This window comes from Geotrypetes seraphini, chromosome 11, assembly GCF_902459505.1.
Source record: "Geotrypetes seraphini chromosome 11, aGeoSer1.1, whole genome shotgun sequence".
Classification (NCBI taxonomy): Eukaryota; Metazoa; Chordata; class Amphibia; order Gymnophiona; family Dermophiidae; genus Geotrypetes; species Geotrypetes seraphini.
Genome location: NC_047094.1, coordinates 124188761 through 124202652, shown reverse-complemented (window position 1 = coordinate 124202652; position 13892 = coordinate 124188761). Strand labels below are relative to the sequence as shown.

Below are 13892 nucleotides of genomic sequence, written 5' to 3'. Positions count from 1 at the left end.
ACTTTTTAGCCTCCTTAGTATTTTCGGGTTCTTGTGATTATCTGCATGTAGAAGCCATTTGACTTCTGCTTGTGAAAGTAGTTGGAAAGATAAAAGAAGTTGAGATGGTTTCTTGCATGGAGGTTGAAATAAGAAATTTAAACAATACCCGTTTTATGATCTTGAGAATCCATAAATTGTTCTAAAGATTTAAGCAGTTTATAAATTTTAAAAAATAAATAAATAATGTTGGACCAGTGATCATACAAATAATTTAGTCCCCTCACCAGAAGCTCTTGTTTTAAAGGAATGTCAAAAACTAGGATTCTGCTTTGCTTGTTGAAACTGAGCTGATCTCTGAGTTTATTTTTTATCCATAGACGAATACTGGTTCTGCTGATGTGTAAAGGGCTTATATGATCTCTTTGGTCAATTGTACTCATTTCTTTGGAGTATAATGAGATTTTTTGGTTTGATATAATAGAACGACTTTCTACTTTGCTCTATGTTATCATCTTCCATTGTGCCAAGTGTGTTGCAGTCATCCTTGATAGAATCTATTAATTCTTTAACCTTATCTCCAAAGAGGTTTTCTCCATTACAGGGGGGTGTCCGCTACTTTCCATGAACATCGTCATGACGAGCTGAAGATTTTAGCCGTGCCAAAAGTCTGGATGATATAGCTATTGCTGCACCTTTAATTGCCCTATCGTATAGAATCGTGCAATGCTCTTATCATATTCATAGAGCAGTAGAAACATAGAAACATGATGGTAGATAAAGGCCAAATGGCCCATCCAGTCTGCCCATTCTAGCATCTACATCCAATCTTCCAACTCAGATAATAGAGGAGTTAGCATAGTTTTCTCTGATGATGGTACAGAATCAATAGGAGTATGTAGTCTTTCGAATATATTATACACATACTACTGTTTTAGCCCGTTACATTAACGGGTGTTAGAGACTCCTCTTCCTCCTGCCCTTGTTCCCTCTGTTAGGTGGTGATCTTTTTTTCCACTCAATTTGAATTCAAGATGGAGGATTGTACCGTGAGCCGTCACCAAGATCACAGCTAAAGCTATGGAAGAGCCTCTGCTCACCTCGGTATAAAGTCCTTTTTTTTTCATTGTAGGCTTCCTCCCTCTCCCTTTCCCCTTACTATCCCACCTTTTGCTTTTCCCTTGCATTTCCCTTTGCACGGTCTCCCTCGTGCTGTGATCGTGCTTCATCCGCTTCTTCTCCTGGCCTTATCGCTACTCCCGCACAGAGTGGGGGAGACCTGTGGCAGCGCTGAGTTAACTTTTCCATTCCTAACCTGCTTCCCAACCCCTGCGCTATTCAAGCAGATTGGGCAGCCTTTCCCCGCTTTCCCCCCTTCCCACCCCCTTTCCTGTGCCTGCTCGGAGGGGAGGCTCTTTCTCGGGATCTCGCTGACATGGGGGAAGCAGCGGTACATGGATGATTAATGCATAATAATTGTAATCCATAGGGGGGGTGCGCTGATGACGAACTGTCTTATGGTGAGTGGGGGGGGGAGCCGCGCCAGGCGTGAAGTGTAAGGGAACCGCAGGGACCGTTGTATGCGTGCATGCACACTCCTGCCAGCCACGGATCATGCAGCTAAGAGTGTGCATGCGCACTTTGCGTTTTATTATAGTAGATAGGGCCTGATTCTATAAACGGCGCCTAGATTAGGTGCCACAAGGCACCCTAATTGCGGATGCCTAGAGATGCCTAACTATATTTCACATGCAACTCAATTGTTTTCTAATTGGTTAAATGGCATGTAATTGACCATGCCATTAAAATCCAATTAAAAAACAGATTTTTAATTACCAATTAAGGTTGTGCGTGGATATCAGTATGACACCTAGCAACACCTAAGTCGAGGTACCCCCCCGTTCCCCGAAACCTGCCTGAAAAGTAGGTATGGTTAGGGGCAGAGAATAAACATGGTAAATTTAGGCGTCGCTAGGCATGTGAGTTAGGTGCAGGTAAATTCGGCCAGGTAAAACCTAGCTTAATATACCAACACCTACCTCAATGATACCTATCTGCCTAGGCACCACTAGATGTGATTCTATAAAGGATGCCTTGTGGTTTACCGACAACCGCACAGACCAGCTCCTACAAGTTAAGTGTGGTTAGGCACCGTTTATAGAATCAGATCTATTGCATATAATGAAACGGATGGACTGCTATTCTAGCCGTAAGCATAATGTTCTGATAAACATTTTTCCCCTAAGATTTATAACCATTTATATTATTTACTAGGGGGAAAATTAGAATAGTCCACTTTTTTTGGAACAGTTATTCAGCGGCATTGTCCAGCTTAGTGCTCCTGAATATTGACATTTAGCTGCTGATAGGTGATTTAAGGGGGCCAGAGCCTTTCTGGCCTACTTAAATTTCTCTGAATATCACCCCCTTAGTATTCTATCTTCTTCCAAGCCTGACCCAAGAGCTAAATGTCTTGGAGTTTTGCAATATTTTCTCCCAAAGGAGCTGGTGCTTATGCAGGCCCTTGTTTGATATTCAGCCGGGGCTCGCACAAGATAAGTGGACATGAGGATTGCTTGGTTATTGCCTGCCTGGTGCAAAGGTGGCAAACCTTGTGCGTCACATAGATAAGATTTTAGACAGTGCTAGGGAGGAACCTGCTATCTTGGTACATGTGGGTACCAATGATATAGGGAAATGCAGTAGGGAGGTTCTGGAGGCCAAATTTAGGATCTTAGGTAAGAAGTTAAAATCCAAGACCTCCAGGGAAACATTTCAGAAATGCTTTCTGTTCTATGTGCAGGTCCCAAAAGACAGGCAGAGCTCCTGAGTCTCAATGCATGGATGAGGCGATTGTGCAAGAAAGATGATTTTAGATTTGTTAGGAACTGGGTGGCATATTGGGGAAGGGGGGGGGAGCCTATTCTGCAAAGATGGGCTCCACCTTAACCAGGGTGGAACCAGGCTGCTGGCATCAACATTTAAAAAGGAGATAGAACAGCTTTTAAACTAGAAACTGGAGGAAGGCTGACAGTCGCTCAAAAGAACATGATTCGGGACACGGTATCTTTAAAAGATATCATCATAAAAGCGAAGATATCCCGATAGTGAGATTACAATACAGGCCACAGTAGACCAGGTTTCCTTAAATTCATAGAAGGCTGATTTTAAAGATTGCAAATTATCTATGCTAACTACTGAGCAAATTGTAAATAGATATGACAAACACTGTTTGAAATGTCTGTATGCCAGAAGCCTAAGAAACAAGATGGGAGAGTTAGAATATCTTGCACTAAATGGAAAACTAGATATAATAGGTATCTCTGAAACCTGGTGGAAGGAAGATAATCAATGCGACATTATCATGCCAGGGTACAAGTTATATCGTAGTGATAGGGTGGATTGAATCAGTGGATGCGTGGTGTTATATGTTAAGGGGGGGTCTCGAATCAAATGGATTCAAAATTTGCATCTGTGCTGAGTTACATGTAACTGGGCAGGCTGGATGGGCCATTTGGCCTTTATCTACCATCATGTTTCTATGTAAATATTAGACTTTGTTTTGCAGGTTGTTTTGTAGGCGCTGATGGTTCTTTGAACTGCATAACTGTTGGGACTTTGTTTTGCTGCCCCCCCCCCACACACACACAAGCTGCTGCACAAGACAACTGTCTGGTCTGACCAGTCCTGTAAGCAATGCATTTTGCAAAACCACATATCCAAGAGAACCAATTAAGGAACCAAAATGTTTTGCTTTTTTCTTAAGGAGGTTTGGCATACCAGACAGGTAAACACAATTCTCCCTACCATCACTCTTCCAAACCCAATGTCACAGAAACATAGAAAACACTGTAGTTCTTCTACCCCCTCTTTCCCCTTTGTTCTTGTTAGTTGTCCAAAGATTGTCCTGTTTGTATTTTTGATTGTTTCGTACCCCCTATTTTTATTATTATGTACAGCGCTTAGAACATTTTTATAAGCATTTTAATCAAATTTTAAATAAACTTGAACTTGAAACATGATGGCAGATAAAGGCCAAATGGCCCATCCAGTCTGCCCAGTTACATGTGACTCAGCACAGATGTAAATGGCAATAAAAAAATTTGTTGAAGTATTCAGTTTATTACACTGTTGCCCTACTGCTTGATTTAACACAGTGGTGTACAACATTACCATAAAAGTATGAAAGGAACCCCAGGTTCAAATAGGAAAGCACACTCTGTCAAGGCCATACACCTAACACCATAATCAAATATAGAGCACACTAAAACCCAGTCACTGCTGATCCCTTCAAGAGGACCCACCAAAAGCAACAGTAAAATAATACGCTCTCAATAATTGTTTAAACCACTACTACTTATCATTTCTGTAGTGCTATTAGATATACGCAGAGCTATACATCAAAACAGAGACGAGACAGTCCCTGCTCAAAAGAACTTACAATCTAGTCAAGGCAAACAAACTAGACAAGAAGGTATATCTATACACAATGCTCAGGTGGGGGAGTTACAGAGGGAATGATAAAGGGGAGTGAGGTAGTGTAGGATGGGTCCAGGAGAGAGGAGGGAAAAGGAAGCCATGCATGAAACACTTATGTTCTCACCAAAATTTACACAAATAAATGGCTTTTTTACATGTTAAACTTTCTGTTATTGCCTCCATCATAACCTGTATTGTTGACAGAGTCTTATATCATTTCTAATGTGTTAAAAGGATGTCTATTATCTACTTTTTTTCTTATGGTTCTTGTACAGATTGACATGCCTACTGATATTCATCCAGTAAGATAAAACGAACACCAAAAGTCCAACAGGACAAGAACCCACGGGTCCAAGAACAAACAAAACAAAGTGGGATTGGACAATAAGCACTCCAAGAACATAAAATTGTAAAAACAATCTTGTTTATTCCAAACCAGATGAATGAACATCAACTGTGGACCCGACACAGACCAGATGAATGTCGGGTCCACAGTTGATGTTCATTCGTCTGGTTTGGAATAAACAAGATTGTTTTTACAATTTTTTGTTCTTGAAGTGCTCATTGTCCGATTTCACTTCGCTTTGTTCATCCTGTAAGATATACACACCCTAATTCTATAAACATGTGTGCCCAACTGCCCATATTTGCTATGCTAGAAACTGTGTGTGAAAAATCTATCATGCCTAACTTCTAGAGGGGAATGGATATGGTAGGGGCAGAGGCAGGTCAGGGGTATGCCTAGGAATTAAGGGCCTGATTCTAAAAATGGCGCCTACTGGTAGATGCCTACATCAGGGCACCTACTGAGTTAGGCGCCTAACTTAATTTTTTTAATTGGTTCAATTGGCGCTGTTAATTGAATAGTCACATTAAAAGACAACTAAGAAACAATTTTGAAAAATTAATTTTTGGGTAGGCACCTAACTCAGTAAGCATGACGTATGCATTAACACTGAGGCACCTACTCATGCCTACCTGAAAAATGGATGTGGTTAGGGGCAGTGTTTGGGGATCGAATGAGTTAGGTGCTGGTAGGTATTTTAGGCCAAGAAAACCATGGCCTAATATATTGATGCCTTGCATACAGCTAGCGGTGCCTAATTTGATTTATGTGCTGCTAGGTGTGATTCTGTAAATTGCACCTAACTTTGAATGACATGGAAGAGGTGCCTACTTATTTAGGCATTGTTAGAAACAGGCCCTAACTGTCAGGCTAAAGAATACTAGGAGTTAATGTGCCTAATTGCGAACATTTAGGCAAAAGCACTTACACTAGCCTTTGGCATGGGTAAATCCTTGTACCTAGGGTTATCAGATGTCTGGATTTCCATGGACATGTCCTCCTTTTGAGGACATGTCTGGGAGTTCGGATGGCTTTTCAAAACCTGGCACTTTGTCTGGGTTTTGAAAAGCCTCCCTCAAAATCGCCTTCGGCAAGAGGGTAACACGATGACATCACGCGCATGTCCTCCTGCCTGACCAGAGCAGGCAGCAGGGGGTGGGGCTAGATTGGAATTGGGGGTGGGACTGGGGTGTGATGGGGCAGGAATGGGAAGAAATGGGCGGGCCTGGGGGCGGATCCAAGGGGTCCAGATTTTCCTAATGGAAAATCTGATAACCCTACTTGTACCTAAAGTTAGGCATGAAACTGTGAACTTATGCTAATATTCTTTAATGGCAGTTTTACATGAAACTTCTGCTATAGAATTTATGCTCAGCACACATCATCCTAGTGCTTAATTTTTGGTGCTTTTTTAAAAATCTATCCCACAATGTCTACATACCTACTGTACCTGATTATGACTTGCCTTCAGATTGGATTTGAAAAACCTAGTGTTGTGTACATAAGAACATAAGAAGTTGCTTCCGCTGGGTCAGACCCGAGATCCATCGTGCCCACCAGTCCGCACCCGCGGCGGCCCATCAGGCCCATGACCTGTAATGTGATCCTTCTCTAATCCCATTTATCCTTCTATCTATACTCTGTCTAAAACCTATCTCTACCTCTATCTGTATCCTTCAATCCTAATACTAAGGGCCCCTTTTACTAAAAGGCACTAGAAGTTTTTAGTGTGGGCTAGCAAGGTAAATGCTCAGATTCTCATAGAATTCCTTTGAGCATCAAAGTATTTTCCTCACCGGCCCACGCTAAAAACCTCTAATGCTGTTTAGTAAAACCCAACATAAGTTACTAATAATTAGTTACTGTAGTTAATTACAGTACTTTCTTGCAGTAATCAATAAAGTAGTTAACTACTTATTCACTGTCCCAGTCACTGTAATTAATTACTTTTGAAGAGTAGCACAACATGACATGGCAGAGATTGTGGTTGGCATGAGTTGATCAAATCTCTAAGCATCAAGAGATGAAGTTATGCTCTCCATGTTCCCAGATGTTTCAAAATTAACTCAATCCAGAAGGAAAGGGTTCCTGGAAATGAGACAATCTGTTTTATCTTTGGGGGCTAAATTCCAGCTTAGATACCCTTGTAAATGTTTGATCTATTTTGATCAACATTCTTATATTTTTTTTGATCCCCCACAGCTACGATTTTTTCTTGAGGCATAAGGAGCAATACTCTCCATTGCTTCCATAGTGAAATAAGGTCCAATTTTTTTTTTTTTTGTGGAAGATGTAATACTACATTAATGATTCACTACATTAATGATTTTCTTTATTTCCTGTAAATATCAGATCCCATGATTGTGAATTGTCTCTCCTATAATGTGGGCTTTATTTGAGAGATTGTTAATATTGTATTGAATGTTATATGGCCAGATAGGTCATTTGATTTTTCTGTTTATTCAATATGTTAAATCTCTCTTTTTCCTTATATATATACTAGTTTTTGTATATTTATAAAATTATAAATAGAAAAAAAAAAAAAAAAGAGACGAAGTTATGCAATATTCACAATCACTTTTCTATTCAAGGACACTTATAATACCTAATCTTGGAGCCCTCTCTTCCTCCTGGAATAATATCTAATTCAGGTTTTTCAACACCAAACGCTCCTTTAAAGGCGAAATATCTCCTAATGTTCTATCCATCCCTCTTCATCTTTTTTATATTTTATTTTAACTCGATGTATTTTTTTACCACCTTTTGTACCTCCCTCCCCTGTCTTGTTAGTCTTGTACGGTATCTGTAACTTCCTCCCTCCTCCACATTTAATTGTCATGTGGTTGCTATTTTTATTGATTGTAAACCATCTAGATAAATTTTGATGGACGGTATATCAAAGAAATAATAAACTTGGAAACTTGGGGTTGTGTATAAGATGGATATTTTACCTCTCCACATGTACCATAAGGCTTTTCACCTAAGTATTCTTGTAAAGGAAAAGCAATTAGTTACTCTACACAGGTAATTGTAACCAGTAATCAATTTCTTTCCTAAATGAGTAATTTAATTACTGTAACTGATTGCTTTACCCTTTATCCTTACTAGTAACTGTAATTAATTAGTTTTGACGAGTAATTAGTACAGCACTGTAAAAAATGAGTAATGAGATCTAAAATCCATACCCACATTTTATACATATCAACACAGCAGATAACGAGGGCTTCTAACCTTGAGCCATTGATCTGGAGGTCATTTTCTCTTTTGATTGCAGGGCCTCGACTGGACTGAATGACCCATTCCTGCTCTGTTAATTCTGGGCTGCCTTTACTGCTCTGGTTGTAGTCATCTGGCGATGTGATCTCGGTTTTCATGACGTGAGCAGATCCATAGGAAGGGTCAAATATTGACTGATCCTCACTTACAACTGACAAAGCCTCCTGCCAACAGAAGCAAAAGAAGATAGTGTTACAGCACAGGACTTCCAGGGAGGGTGCAGATTGAGTAAGAGATCATAGGAGAAGAAAAGCTGAGACTAGGAGCCCTGAACATGGTTTGGAATGCTGGTTTTCACTGGATATTATTGACCATGGTGTATTGATACTGTGACTGTAGTCAATGACTATAGTTTGTTTCTCAAGGCTGAAATAATGGTTGATGATCAAGGTATGCAAAACATTTGGCTAGGATCACTAACCCTTATTTTGGAATTTAAAGAGTACTAGTGCTTAACAAATTTCTGTGGCCTTGGCAATATTATCATGGCCACAGAAAGCAAGTAACTTCCTAGAGGACTACCCCCCCCCCCCCCCACCAGGCCATCCATGCTGCTACTTCTGACATTCCTATGGCATCACAGCTGATGTTTCCATCATTTCCCACCTTCTGTGGATGCCTAATTATAATGAGGTAGATTTTAGGGTTGCAACCCCACAGCTTGGGAAGCCCTGCTTTACACCAAATTGCATACAGGTACAGTGAGTCAAGGTACCTAAGGCAATTGGAGATGAAATGGAATGCCCAAGATCACAATGGTTATTTATGGCAGAAGCAGGATTTGAACCTGGATTTTCTGGTTTTTAGCCAATTAGTTCTAACTAATGGGCCAACCTCTATCTTCTAGTGAGACCATGTTTACTCAAAGATATAATTGCCAGGCAGTAGATCTCAATCCAATCAATTCAACCAGTCATGTTTTAACACAGTGGTCTCAATTCGGGATGCAAATCTCAGCGTGGGCTATTATGCCAGAAAGCCATTCTCGTGAAATAGAGACATTAAAATCATGTGTAATTTCATATTAAAAACAACATTTTTTTTGTACGAGGGTAAATCAAAAAGTAAAGGCAAAATACATTTAATGGCTTGAACTTATCACTTTTCCGCATAATCCCCATGCAAGATGACACATTTGTTGTAACATTCAACTAGCTTCTGCATTCTTGCAGAGAAGTTGTTTTTGGCTGATCCCGAAGCCAGGTGAGCACCGCTTCCTTTACTTCATCATCAGAGGTGAATCTGCAACCTCGCATTGTCTCCTTTAGTGGACCAAAGATGCGATAATTGCTAAGCACCATATCCAGGCTGTAAGGAGGATGTGGAAGACGTTTGAACCCAAGCTTTTGCACTGTCTCTTCTGACCCTGCTGCTGTATGAAGATGTGCATTGTCATGGTGCAACAAGACTGTTTTGGAGGAGGGTTGACGTTTGAATTTCTTCTTTGCTGGAGATGATGGATGTTTCCGCTCCATGCTGTGGCTTTGCTCTCCGGTTGCAGTGATGCACCCATGTCTCATCACCGATAGCAATTCTCTCCAGAATACTCAAATCTTTTTCATACCGTCTCAGGAACTGGGTCACAACTTCCACACGCTGTTGCTTGTGCAGATCAGTAAGCTGTTTGTGAACCCATCATGCACAGACTTTCCTGTAGCCCAAGTAATCATGCATTATGGCGAATGCAGATCCATAGCTGAAATCCAAATTTGCAGCCAATTGAGACACTGTTATCTGTCGGTCTTCTTTAATCAAGGCATCTGCCCTGTCAATGTGTACATGATGTTGATGGACAACCAGAATGACCTTTGTTGGTTACACCTGTTCTTCCCGCTTTAAACTTTTTTACCCACTCACAAACCTTTCATTGATTCATGGTGCTATGTCCATTCTGAGTCAATATCTGACAGAGAATTTCCATAGGTTTCATTCCCTCTGCCCATTGAAAGCACATTACTGCCCGTTGTGCTTCAATGGTGCAATCTTGCAATGGAGTGTCCATGCTTCTGACCTCATGGCTGCCACACAACTAAAGGTCGAGCACTGCATTCTGCATGGCAAACTATCCAACAGGCAATGTACAAGTACATATGTTGCAGGCAATGTACAAGTACATATGTTGCATTCCTCTAGATCTTTTCCAGTTATCACGTAATTTAACAATTGCCTTTAATTTTTGATTCACCCTATCTGTAAAGCACCATGAAGAAAAGCACAATATAGTTCAATAAGTGAACAACATTTTTGTTATAATTTGATTGTGGAATGCATTGGAAGAAATCCATACAGTTTGAAAATATATCTAAAGTCTATATGCAAAGAAATGAGAAAAAGCACCAAGGACAAGAAAGAAACTGCAGATTGGAATGTACAAGGATAGGAATCTTTATAAAAAGCATATAAATTTGTAATCCTTTAAAAATTTCTCTCATATACATGGAGTACGGACCCTACACGGTCTGTGTTTCGGAGAAACACTCCTTCCTCAGGAGTCCGAGATGCGGAAAACAACGTAGTAATATGGTCATCAAAATTTTCAAATCTGATGCCAAAAAATCTCCTTCCGAGCTGATGCGCTGGGTGAGTGGCGGCTGCCGAAAGTGAAAGAAAAAAGAAAAAGAATAGATATTTTATTCTAGGACCTGACACGGTCCATGTTTTGGTGTAAAAACACCTGCCTCAGGTGTTCATTGGGATTGAGGAACCAATTTAAGTAGTCAATAATGATGAAGAACTTGAAGTGTCCAAATCACTTGTAGGCTGGCGTGAACAGTGGGTAGGAGATTCTGCTTGCTGCCAGTGAAAAGCTTTATCTTATGCCTATAAGTGCTTTAGACACTTCACGTTTTTCATCATTGTTGACCACTTATATTGGCTTCTCAATCCCAACACTCACAAACAAATCCAGGACTCTATAAGCTCCTTGCTGGAGATCTTGTTTGAAAAGCGTACACTGGACACCAGCTTTAGTTACTTTTGGTGGCAAAAGCAGTTTTTAACTTCAGTTTGATATATGCCCCTGAAGAAGCTGCACAGGTGAAATGCATTGGGCGCTGCTCCTGGGAGCATTTTCAATAAACGTATTCATCCTCATTTGGTCTACCTGTTGTTTTGTGCTCCATGTTGTATTCCCTAGAGGATCGTCTACTTTGCTGCTTTTCCATATGTGAACTGGAAGTAGCTAATTCCCACAACGTGACACATGCTGAAACCAATTCATGTGCTTGTGTTTCTCTTGTTCTCTGTGCAATTCAAGTCAGAGAGCTGCAGATTCCACTCAGGGTGGCAATTTTGTGGTCTTATGGTCTGTCTTTTTCTGACTTAATATTACCATTCCAAAATCCGTAAAGCTCCAAAAACCAAAATATGCCTAGTCCCAAGGATTTCAGTAAAGGCTCTTGCACCTGTAGTGCTAAAATATTCTGTGCATCTTCTCCTTCCATCTTCTACTACTGCTTCTAAAATACATACACAGGAGACACCAGCTTCTTCTGTAAACTTGCATGCAGTTCACATTAATATAACATAGCATAATGTCTTATAGACCGCTAATATAGAATACATAGAATACATAGAGTATGATGGCAGAAAAGGGCCGACGGCCCAACAAGTCTGCCCACTCAAAGAACCCTCCCCCTAAAAGAACCCTCCCCTAAGCATTTCCCTGGAGTGAACCCACATGTTTATCCCATTATCTCTTGTAGTCGAGCACGTTGCTGGCTTCGACTACCTGGCGTGGAAGACCATTCCAATGACCAACCACCGGTGAAGAAGTACTTCCTAATGTCGCCATGAAGTCTCCCACCCTTGAGTTTGAGCGGATGCCCTCTTGTTGCCGTGGGACCTGTAAGGAAAAAGATATCTTCCTCCACCTCAGCTCGGCCTGTAAGATATTTGAACGTCTCTATCATGTCTCCCCTCTCTCTGTGTTCCTCGAGAGAATATAACTGCAGCCTGCTTAGACATTCTTCATATGGGAGATCCTTGAGTCCTGAGACCATCTTAGTGGCCATTCGCTGAACTGATTCCATTCTCCTCACATTCTTTTGATAATGTGGCCTCCAATACTGAACACAGTACTCCAGATGAGGTCTCACCATGGACCTGTACAATGGCATTATAACTTCAGGCTTTCGGCTGACAAAACTTCTTCGGATACAACTCAGCATTTGCCTAGCCTTGGTTGAAGCTTTCTCCACTTGATTGCTAGTCTTCATATCTTCACTAAAGATTACACCCAGGTCCCGTTCCGCGACAGTTCTTGTTAAGGTTTCACCATCCAGGGTGTATGTTTTGCGGGGGTTACCGCTACCAAGCTGCATAACCTTACACTTTTTGGCATTAAAACTCAGTTGCCAATTATTTGACCATTTTTCCAGTAAAAGTAGGTCCTGCCTCATAGTGTCGGGCACGGTTGTGCTGTCCACTACGTTGCATAGCTTAGCGTGATCGGCACATATTGGCAAATATCTTTAAGTTCTAAGCAATTGACAAAACAAGAGAACAAAAGCAATGTCTGAAATATACAATACTAGGCTACATACAAATTTATAGAACAATTCGGTCTTAAGATGTTTTTGAAACACCAAAAAGGTACAAGAGTTTTGAAAAACAGAAAAATGATCCCTCCAAAATGTTGCCACTTGAAAGCCAGAGACTAAACCACTTGTTTAAAATGGTTGGGGTGTTGTTGTTGTTGTTTTTTTTAAACCCTTTATGGTAAAATTCAATATGTTTGGACTTGTTGACATCCCTCTGCCTCTTCCCTCACAATCACTGTGCCAGCACATACACTTGCAGGACACGGAAATTTCCTTCTGTCCTCCTTTCCTTTTCACCAGTGTTCACAAACATGCATAGCCCATACCAGTATCCTTCTATCACTGCTCCCCCAACGCCCACACTAGCCTGCTTCTCAGAAACAGTTGCCTCTTTTCCCCAAAAGAGCCAATTGCTGCATGGTTGTTTCATCCCTGGGGCATGCAAAGTGGAGGGTAGTCACTGTTTCCTGCCTTTTGTATGTCTGTTCTAGCAGTGGGTTACAGTTTACAAGTCCTCTGATTCCTGTTTGAAAATGTGTTCAGTAACTGATCTGAACAAGGTGTGTGCCCACATACATTTCTATATTTACATACACATGGCTGTTGAGTCAGGCAATCCGGTTAATGGAGCCAAAAGACTGAAAGTGGTACATCAGGGTTTAGATAGGGAGAGTGCAGTAGCCTATATGAGATAGAGATAGGATTACTGGTGTTGTGGACCATGGAAGGGAAGGAAAGTAGAAGAAATGCTGATGGTGGGGAGGGGTTGTGTCATTGGTTGTGATGTGGTGGTGAAGGAAGTAGAACCATTGGTGAAGCTGAAGAAGTGGGATGTAGAAGCAGTAGCAGAGATGATGAGAATAGAAGAGAAGCTTTTTCATGGGTGATGGTGAGAGAGGTTGGGTTATTGATAAGAGAAGTGAACAATGATGGGAAAAGGACTGCACTGGTGTTGAACTCTTGGGGTAAGTGAAAAGATTGTACAGTGGCTTATTCATTTATCGCTGGACCCTGACACAGTTAACCATTACAAACCATTCAAGGAATGGAGAAGATCTGAAGCATCTAAAAGTGATCATCAAACTTATAATTTAAAAAAATGAAAACTACTGTTTGACATTTGACATAGCCTGCCTGATATTCAGCACTATTTAACTGGCCAGGGATGGTTCATGGTGGATTAAATAGCATTTGGCCAGCTAAGTGCTAATATTCAGTGAGAGATAGCTGGCTATCTGCTTACCACCCTAACCAGCATCCCCTACCCAACT

At 40.9% G+C, this 13892-nt stretch overlaps 1 protein-coding gene across 2 annotated transcripts in view; it reads right to left on the bottom strand.

Moving 5' to 3' along the window:
• LOC117368938 (retroviral integration site protein Fli-1 homolog) overlaps positions 1–13892 on the bottom strand; it is a 119925-nt gene that overhangs the window by 39621 nt on the left and 66412 nt on the right. For both annotated transcript variants that reach the window (XM_033962731.1, XM_033962732.1), the window contains exon 2: positions 8036–8244. In XM_033962731.1, coding sequence (XP_033818622.1) covers positions 8036–8244 — 209 coding nt within the window. The remainder of the gene's footprint in view (positions 1–8035; positions 8245–13892) is intronic.